The 10,754-nt window shown below is 38.8% G+C and overlaps 1 protein-coding gene across 3 annotated transcripts in view; it reads right to left on the reverse strand.

Annotated features, from left to right (window-relative positions):
• palm2akap2 (PALM2 and AKAP2 fusion) overlaps window positions 1–6,196 on the reverse strand; it is a 75,839-nt gene extending 69,643 nt beyond the window's left edge. For 2 of the 3 annotated variants that reach the window (XM_079364705.1, XM_079364704.1), the window contains exon 1: window positions 5,885–6,196. In XM_079364705.1, the coding sequence (XP_079220831.1) occupies window positions 5,885–5,928 (44 nt within the window). In that variant the 5' untranslated portion in view covers window positions 5,929–6,196. The remainder of the gene's footprint in view (window positions 1–5,884) is intronic. The other variant, XM_079364707.1, reaches the window with a different exon arrangement.
• Window positions 6,197–10,754: the final 4,558 nt, after the last annotated feature.

Below are 10,754 nucleotides of genomic sequence, written 5' to 3' on the forward strand. Positions count from 1 at the left end.
TTCTTTAATTTGATTGTCTTCAGATGTTTTATTGAAAGACTTGTTTCTATTCTGCTTTTATTAACCTGCTTTTACAAGTCTTGGCTGGCAAATGTGATACAAATGTGGAGCCTTTTAAACATCTTTTAAGAGGAGACTGTGTTATTTAGTTACAGAGAAATCCCTCCTTGGTGACATTTTACTGCAGGTATTGGATTTTTGCATTTTATGGTATTTCTGAATTGTGTTTTCCTATCTTTCTTTTTTAAAGATGAATCAATCTTGAAAAACATTCATTTTATACTTCTTGATTTGATGTTACGATAGCTAAGCAGAAAAAAAGGTACATTTAAAAAAAACTTTAAAACTTTACTGTTTTGATTCGCTCCCCTCTGATTTTTTTTTTAAGGAGCTGGCCTCTGTCCAGAGCCAAACAGCATGCAAGAGAATGGCAACTACCTGAGGGAACTAAGAAAGGTATTTATTTATTCACCAAAAGAGAGAAGAGAGCAAATAGACTTTGTAGCAAATCAAATGATGACGTTTCATTTTTACCCTGTTAGAACTTGAACTATCAAAATGTAATAAAAACATGTAACAAAACCCAAAATGTAATACATGGTGGATAATGTAATAAAAATATTGAGCCCAAAACTTTATAACTTTTAGCCAAGATTTAACAAGTTGTTATATGATTAGGAGAAAAATGTTTTGCCTGCCACATAATGTAATTTGTTACATTTTGGGCAAAAAGTTACTACGTTTTGGGCTCAGTATTTTGTTACAGTATCAACCAGTTATTACATTTTGGGGTTTGTAACTGTTTTTTTTTTTTTTTTTACATTAGGGGTAGTTGTTACATTTAAGACTTTAACAAGCCTAAAAAAATCAATTCATACATATTTGAGTTGTAAATAATCTCATTTTTTTATGGCTTCTATTACAATCTTGTAATTTTGAAATGTTTTTTAAAAAAAACAGGGTTGATGGTAAAAGTTGTTTGTGAAGATGCTTACATTTGACATGCATTTGAGTGACTTGCTAACATTAAAGTAAAAAACAAAAGATCTGAATAAATTCTGTTGAGATTGAAGGTGGTTATAAGGTTATAAAACATGAACTGTCTGGAGTCTCAGTAGTATGTAGCTTACTGTGTGTTAAGGAGCCAGTCTCAGTTCTGCAGCTGTTGAACTCCACAGCAAGCAGCGGGCCAAGACTTCTGGCCTCTGAGAGTCTCTATTTGACCTGGATTTAAACCAATCATATCATTGTGTTGGCTGCTCATACTATCTTTACCATATACGTTCTTACTTGAACATTATTCTACTTGTACAATTTTTATTTTATTTCCTCTCTATCCAGATTCCCCTTCCAACTTTTTAACTCTGTTTTCTCGCCTTCCTACTCCCCCTCCAACCTTGTAATCGTGGCGTCAGCTACGTTGGTTCGTCGTTAGACACAACAGCATCATTGTTCCTCAGCATCGCCACGACGACGCAATGACCTCACTGCACAGCTAGCCCAGCCCCGCCTCCCCACCGTCCCGGCCCAGAGGTAATGGCCTCCAGATGTGGAAAAAGAGGCAGAGAAACACACACACACACACACACCTACACACACATACACACACACACACACAAATACACAGAGACACACATTCACAAAAATATAACAACATGCAGAGTGAGTAGGAGGCAGAGGGAATGAGCAAATATGGACAAAGAAAAGTGAGTCAGAAAAACTGTGTGTGTGCATTTGTTCTTTGTGTTTGTTTTACGCATAGTATGCACATATTTTAATTCTTCCAAAAATAACTCAAACATATACATGTATACAGCCACACATAGTTTAAACCAGTCTCTGCTGCAGACTGAGTTATTGTGTGTGTGAATGTCTGTGTGGGTGTTTGCATTATGTGCATGAGAGAGACCAAAAATGGAAGGAGAATTGCTTCAAACAGACAGTTTTTTTGGATATGGGGTCTGCCAGACCTTCACCTTATTCATATTTTAAACGTCACTGAGGGAGGTCAGACTGTGTTTATATTTCTCATATCCCTCTGTCTGCCTTACTGTCTGTACACACAGTTTAATTAAATATAAATGAAACATGATTTGAACAGCTGAAAAGCATAATCAGCAGCCTTTCACCTCAACTTAATACTGCAGGGCATTGCTTCTCCTGCTCACTGCTCAGTCTGTTCATTGTTCCACTGCAGCAGTCTTCAAATAAATACAAACACAATTTAAACTCTCTGCTTGTCTCAAGAAGTTGGTGCTTATGAGATTTTGTAAATTACTGGGTTTTTGCAAATAGTAAGGTATATGCACTCCCTGTATTTCTTTAACTGATACAACTTTAGTATTTCAGATCGCTACAGCCACAAAAAGACATTTCCACAAACACATAATACAATGTGAAGTCTACAGGACAAGTGTGTGGCTAAAACATGATCATCTTGTTATTGGTGCAAAATAATTTGATGAAAGGTCACACCAAAACAGTGAACAGTCTGCATGCAAAACACTGACTGAAATATAGTAGATGCATGCAGAGCACCAAACATTGCACACAATGAAGAAGGACAAGCTATTATTTGAACTCTGCTGCTTACTGAATTAAAATGTATGAATAAAGAGCCCTTATACTGCATACTAGTAAACTTTCCAGCCTGCTCTGTGTCTGTTCCCATAGAACATTTCTGCCATCGGTATGTGTACGCGGTGCGAATGAGTTTGTGAGCATTTTTTTCACTATTGAGTTAGCTGTGGTTCCTGGACAGGTGATGGAGACTCCTCGAAAAGCGCTGTACAAGCTAAAGTCCATTTTACAATAAATATTGTAAACTACACATATAATTGATGTGAATGCAGAAACTGATAGCGTTAGACTTACTCCACCATTCCTATGTTGGTTTTTTTACGTCCTGCATGTGTGAAGAAGATTTCAGTTGCAGTTACTTTAGTGGGCTAGGAATTAAAGTATGAAACTACTTTTTTTTCCCTAATCAAACTGTTGTTTCTTGGAAGTAATAATTTTACATATTGCTCTTGCACTCGGTAGAAATAGAATTCTGCCCCTCACTGATAAGAGTCTGTCCCCTGACACATTTCCCTGAGAGTGCAGTAGATAGCAACATAGATTGGGCCATCTGCCATTGTGGTGTCTGGGCTCCACATGACCACAAATACTATCTTGTCTTTCTGCTGAATCAGTGGACAACCCCAGGGACGTACAGTGTATATTATGATTAGAAATGTGCCCGCAGCACAGAGGGAAACAGACAGAGCTGTACAGAGACAGAAGGTGGTAGACTGACTGCACCATGACAGCACTATCTAATTTTTACAATTATACCATTAACTATTGATGCACCAGTGAAGCATGTCTGCTTCATGCTTCACTGCACCATCTCTGCCTGCTTCATGGGTGCGGCTCTGACGGAAAGAGAATAGAAAAAAAAAATCCTGTCTACCTGTCACTCAAACTGCCAGTCAACAGCTGATTCAGTCTCTTAGCTTGTTCTCAGGACGCTCTATAACAAGTTGGTTGTCAGTCACACCAGCAAACTGCTCAGTATCACCTAATCTGCAACAACAACTGCAGTGAAGCTAGACTGTTTTAATTCTGATCTGGTTATGCAAAGGTACAAAATGCGACCAGCCTTTTGAAAACACATCATTAACAAGGACGCACTGAACTGAGAAAGCTGTTACTTCTGTGGTGTACATGTGCTCCGATTGTTCTTTTAAAAAGATTTTTAAGTTGTCCTTCAGACAGAAGTGTTTCGCAAGTGAGCTACACTTTCATTAGGCTACAAAATGACATGTCCACTTAGACTATGTGGTGTAAAACTATAGAAATCACGTTAAACCCTCTCATATCTTTAACACATTAGCCTGTTTATAAAAGCCATATGAATATCCCCACTTGCAGCGGCTTCGGTAGAATTCAACACTGTACACCCACAACACTTTGAATGTTAAAGAAGCACTCCCACTCTCCTTTTCTCACTACACTATCAAACCACTACTTCTTCCAACACCAGTTCATACAGCAGCTGATCGTTGCAAGTTCTGTCGCAACACAAATGATCCCAGTTTAACCTTTCCCTTTCAAACCAGTGAGACTCATGAGCAGTGGATTCAGCTGATTGATGATTTCTAAAGGTTTAGACAGCAGAATAGTGCCATGTTTGTCTGTGATGTCCTGCATTGGTGTCTAATTTACAAATTAGGTTGGTGAGGGTTTACTCAACATTTATTAACATTGAATTTCAGTATGTCAAAGGTGACAAATTGTAGATTTTTTTCTGACTGTTGTCTTTCAAAGCAATATCAATTGTGAAATCTTGCTCTCAGTGTCTTTTCTAAATGTGTTGGTTACTTAAATATTTACTTTCAGGTAATTTATGGACGGACAACTTTCCACTCTTACTGTTTATGTTCTCTGTGGTAACATGAGTAAGTATTCTTTACTTAAAGCTGTCTGACTGAACTGTTTTAAGATTGTCTAACCCAAACAGCAAAAAAATAGAAACCTACACACATACCGTAATGTGACTAATTCCTAAAGTAACAGGCCCCACGTGTACCGACAGGCAATGTGCTAGCTGACCTGGAAAACAAAAAAATCTAAAAGCTCATTTTGTAATAATTAATCAAGACAATTGTTTCAACTGATAGATATGGCCTGAATTAGGTCACACCAACCATCTAATGTCATCTAATATGGGGATGTGAGATAGTTTTCACTGATAAAAAAATTCAGAATCTGTGACAGCTTTAAAACATGTTTAATTTCAAGAGAATATATGGGGTTATAAAACTTTGATATTGTGTCTCTGGATACAAAAGACAAAAACCTGAAAAATGTATCAGAAAATGATGATTGAAAGATTCTTTTTCTCAAATGTATTGTGAAATGCAAATGTTTTTTTCTCTCACAAATACTTTTCAAAAAATGTTTTCTAATTCAAATCTTTGTTTGAAGATACAGCTAGAGCGTCAGATGGATTTGAAAAAGGTGCTGATTTTGTGCATATGTGGTACTCATGGGGCAGGTCATCAAAAAATTGACAGTGAGCAGTGTTTTTCAATCCAATGAGCTGCCAGTGTTACACCATTTTTACACACTGCCTGTGCTTGCTTGATAAATTTTTGCTGCTGTATCAATAATACTACAAGCAGTCATGACTGCAGGTACATGTTCATGTCTTTTTTTTAACGCTAATTTGTATAAAGAAAAGATTACATACAGTACAAGAGGCCATCTTGTGACTTTTAGTTCATGATCCTCCTTTTCTTTCATGCCATTTTTTCTCCTCACAGAAACAGACATTTACAGACAAATGCATTCAAACACAGAGCCACACACAGAAAGAAGAGGTCTGCAGCATGGCGGACTGTGCTGACACACAGAGGCTGGACCGAGCCTTCAGCCTCCACATTGAGTATGCTGAAACATGCCCATTACACATAGACTGAGGCTAATTCACAGACTGTATTTCAGGACAGCGAACAGTGAGTCTGAATAAGATAGGAGAAAGATTTCAGGAATCAGATAACAGATGATTATAACAGACAGAACCAGACAGGAATAGAAAGATGGGTGTACCAATAAGGAGTAAAGCCATAAAAGGTTGATGTGTGTGAGGAGGTGTTTGAGGTTTACAGAGAGCAAAAAGCAGAGGGACAGAAGGAGAGGAGAAGGAGGAGTGTACATGGTGTACCGCGTGTTTCCTCGCTAGTCATGACTGAGCAGCAGCCTCACCATGACGGAGCTACCGTTCCCATGACAACCCAGCCTGTCAGAACGAGGGAAGAGAGCGAGGTGGAGAGATGCAGGCAAGGAGAGATGGAGGCAAAGATAAATACAAATACAAAGGTAAAGATAATGTACTCACGGTGCTGTTGCTGTGCCGTTCCTCTGCAAAGGTGTGTCTGACATGGCTGCAACACCGTCCCTCCTCTGCTCTCCTTACTTACTCCTGTTCCTCGCCCTCCTCTCCTTCTCCAGTCCTCCGGTGTCCTCTTGACAGAGTTGTGTCCTCCCTTTCTCTCTCTCTTTCTCCTCTCCTCCTCCTCCCTCCCCTCCTCCTGATCTTCTCCTCCTCCTTATTCTTTCCTCCTGCCTTTTCTGTGTGTTGGTCACGCCAGAATGTGTCAGAGAAGCTGCTGCTGCCGCTCCTGCATCGCCCTGCTCTGCCTGCAGGAGGGGATGCTCGTAAGCATGGGTGTGTGTGTGTGTTGGTGTGTGTGTGTACGTTAGAGAGAGAAAGAGGAGCCACTTGGGTATATGTATAAATGGCAGCTAATGCTGACATTAAGGTAAGGGGCAGAGGGAGCAATGATGAATTAATGACACTAAAACGTGTAAAAAATAAAGGAGGGAAGGAGGGTGTGATGGCTAATAGGAGAGATCAGGACAAAGAGAAGAAGATGGCATATAGAGAAAGCAAGGAGAAATAGAGCCTTAGGGGAGTGTCAGTATAATGAAAGGAGCGGCCAACCTGCTCATTCTGGCTGCTATCCTGAGAGCAACCCTTTCCCCTCTGAGACCAAGGAGGGATTTATTTAAATCCTCAAAGAAACCTTCATTGTTTGGACGGGGACAACAAACTGTCTTCCACAAGTTATATCCAGTGTCTTGCAGCAACCCTTCACATGATAAGCACTGAGATAAATGTATGTAGATGAATGAGAATAGTCAGCAAAGTCTGTTGGCTTTAAAAGAAGCTACACTGATGTGAGTGTGTGTGTGTGTGTGTGTGTGTGTTTTTGTTTTGTTTCTTTTTTAATGAACCATAAAGCAAAATCTTCAAAAACAAATGGGAAAGGACTTGAGCTTGAATAGCGCTTTTCTAGCCTGAGTATTCAAAGCGCTTTTACATCGCAGATCCACCCAAGTCCATTAGTAATAACTAATCCCATTCATATAAATCCATACAGTACAAAGCCGATGTAGATGGGAGCAACTTGGGGTCAAGTGTCTTGCACAAGGACACATCAGGCACATGACTGTCAGAGCTGAGAATTGAACCCCCAACATTACGGTGGAGAGACAAAAGACTCTACCAACAGAGCCACAGCACCACCAGATTTACAATACAGAATCTGCACTTATCTGTGAAAATTAGGCCAGACGTCACAATGGACAGATATCTCAAAAGGAAGCTGCAGTTTAGGAATCAAATCCTCCATATGCAGAACCAGATAACTTAGAGCTGCCATATTTTTTATCAAATGTTCCTTATTTACAGCTCGAAGGGAAGGGAAACTGGTCAAATTTTCAGGGCATCGTTGGCAGTAAGTGATTCAACATTTTCCTTTACAAAGTACAAACATATCTATCGTAAGAATCTTGCATTCAATCAACAATTTGTTTTTCTCTACTAATCACTAAATAGTAAATGTAGATATCTGATGTGAGTTTATTTGTGACTATATTGCATAAATCTGTACACAAATTGGAGAATGACTAATACTGTAAAATGTAAACATTTGTGAAATCTTTTGTTGCTGTAAAATATATATATGCATGTTTTCTATTGACTTACGTGCTAGTATTGTCACGGACAGAGGTAGAAAACAGGGAGGGAGGACCCAATTGCAGGTAAAAACAAAAATACTATTTATTAAACAAAAAGGCAAAAATACAATACAAAACTTACTCAAAACTAAATCCAAAATGTCACGAAACAGACAGTCTGAGTAAAAACAAAGTAAATCCAGGGAACAAGGAACAGACGACAGGCAACGACAGACACTCATCACAGACTAACACTGGGAAAGACAATGAACCGACAAGGGACTGAGGAAAAACACAGAGACCAAATAGACAGGGTAATTGGACACAGGTGAGACTAACGAGACAGGTGAGGACAATCAGGGTAATCAGACAGGAGGGAAACACAAGGAACAAAGAACACAAGACCAGAACACTAGAGGACAAGTACACAGTAATACAAGTGCTTTAAAAGCAAGTCAGCGCTCACTAGGCAAAAACCACAGAAATCAGTGACAACATGTTGCTTCTATCTTCATATTTTTTTTCATTGCGGAGTGTCAAATTAGTATTTATAAATTGATAACATTATGGAAGAATGTTTGTGTTGAAAGTGGTTTGTCCTTCACTTTAAGATTCATGTCTTTTCAAATTGAAAGATGTTTATGAAATACAGCTCTTTGTAGGTACGAGGATACAGATTAACAGTAACTTGACTTTGTTATGATCCAGCTCCATTCACCTGCAACACCAGATCTCTCTGCCTGAAACACGTACAAAAAATTGTCCCATGTGCTTTTTTTTTAAAGTTGAGATTCTATTTGGAGTATACTCTGACCACCACTTTCAATTTATCAGAAGCCAAGAGAACCTAGGATTACTAGGAACCAAAATTACCAACCAGAGTTGAATCTAAAAAAAAGAACAGATAATCTAAAGAAAAAACTTAGATCACTTTTTTATTTCAATTCTGATTTTAAAGCTAATCTCCCAATGTTGGTGCAGTTTGTTCACTTGGTTAAATCCCATTTTTGATCATTTGTATTTTCTTTCTACATAATTACATTATGTAAACATCCCCCCCACACACACACATATTTTGGCAATATTTATTGTTTTTAATTAGCACTAGGCAAAACAACAACATGGCTCAAAGGACAAAGTAAAGGTCACAGCTCTTAACGTGCAAAGACATTTTTAGAGCCCCTCAAACTTATCTGCCCTCTCATGGCTCCCTTCTTCTCTCCTTCTCGTTTCTTCCCCTTCCTGACAGCCTCTGGAAAGCCCATGGTTATCATATTGTGTGGCATTCCAGTTATGCAGAGACTGCTCTTCAGGTTGAGGTTAAAACCTTAAATGGGCATCAAACATGCGCTGTCCACACTGTCTCACACGCCAACACTCATCCACTCTTTCTCAGACCGGCTGCGAGCTGTCAGTATGTCTTCGCTACATATTGTATATACAGTAGGTGTAGGAAGTGTTCAACTATAGGAAGTAAATGGGTACTGCGATAACTAAATAATAATAATTTATACTTTATTAATCCTGCAAGGAAAAATTCAGTTTACACTTTGTTTTATGACCATGAACACACACATAGGCCGAAATGTACACATGCACAAAGAGGAATGGCGAGGTCTCAGTGTGAGGGGGCTGCCCACAACGAGCACTCCAGAACAGTCCACTTACTGAGCACTGCACCAGTAAGTGGACTACCAGGCCAATTTCCGGACTTGGTTTGTGCTGGGAACTGAACCGGTGACCCTCCGGTTCCCAACCCAAGGCCCTATGACCTCCCTCTCTAAGCCTGAGTGATGTCAACTATCTATTACTGCAGGGGGCTCCGGAGGCTCATCGGCAGCACCAGCCGTTCTGTCTCCGTCTAACTTTCAGTCAACCTAACGATTGGCTGAGAGCTAGAGCTGAGGTGAGTTTTAGGCCTCTTGACAAACATCTCACCCACCTGTCCATCAGTTCAACTTCTCGTCTAACTATGCACAACATGTGTCGTTCATAAAATCAAAAGGGATGCACTACAAAAAAGTTCACCCCTCATACAGTGAGGACCATACCTCGTCCTCACTGATTTATGTCCTTATTTATGTAAGGAGTATACTGCCCTCTTGTGGAATTGTAAAGCCCTTTAAAAAAGTCTGAACTACTCCATACAGTGCCTCTTTGGAACATTTTCTGTTTGTCCTATACATTATTAAAAGTATGGGCATTTTTTTCCTAAAGAATTAAACACCTCCAAGTAGACTTTAAAATGATTGATTATATTTTTTTTAATAGCCTTTCAACAGTTAAACAGCAATACAACTATTATGATGTGTGCCTTTTTCTTTTCAGATCCAGACATCAATTAAGGATATTCAATTTGATAAATAAAAGATAATGTCTTTCAGATAATGTTGAGGTGATCTATTAAAGATTATTTTATGGTGGCGTTAAGATGCAAGCTGTGTGGCAAAATATCAATTATTTCCAATAGGCTTACATGTCCAATAAAATTGGGCTTTTGAAATTATTATTTTAATGGCATTCTAAGTTGTAAGAGGCTTGAAGTAATTTAGGTCATGTGAAATGATGCATACATTGTCTGCAGTGCATAATGAAAAGAGCAGACAAGGTGTGCACCGCCAGAGGGCGTCCAGTAGAGGTCACTGCTCATCAGATTTAAAATTGTGGGTGAGACGTTTTAATGATCTACTTCTGAATTTTTTTTTTTTTAAAAACTGTGAAAAAAATAAGGATATAAAATCACTTTTCCTTTGAACCCAGGGTGCTTTTTATTTTTTTCCCCACATTCTGTACCTTTTGAAAGCCTCAATGACAGCATTAGTGTTAGTATCATATCGCTCTCCTTTGATGCAGAATAATAGAGAGCAGTAGAAGGCTGCAGAGGACTGAGTAAAGAAATCTAAACTTATATGGCAGTACGTTTTGTCTTTTTAACAGAGCAGATGGCTGATGGCCTGAATTATATATTTATAGTGATTTGAAACTGCACACTCTTGCAACATGTTGATAAAAATGTAAGCATACACAATGAGCAGCCCTCGTCTTTGGAACCAACTGCCTCCCCCATCAGAGAGACTAACTCTTTAAATGTATTCAAATCCAAACTCAAAACTCACCTTTTTTTCTGGCCTTTGAAACCAGCTGAAACTGGTCCCATATTTTTTATTTTCCTATTTTTAAATTATTACAGGTATGTATCCATATGCTTGGAAATGTACATATTACTGTACATACACACACACCAT

Source organism: Symphodus melops (genome assembly GCF_947650265.1).
Source record: "Symphodus melops genome assembly, chromosome: 16".
Lineage (NCBI taxonomy): Eukaryota > Metazoa > Chordata > Actinopteri > Labriformes > Labridae > Symphodus > Symphodus melops.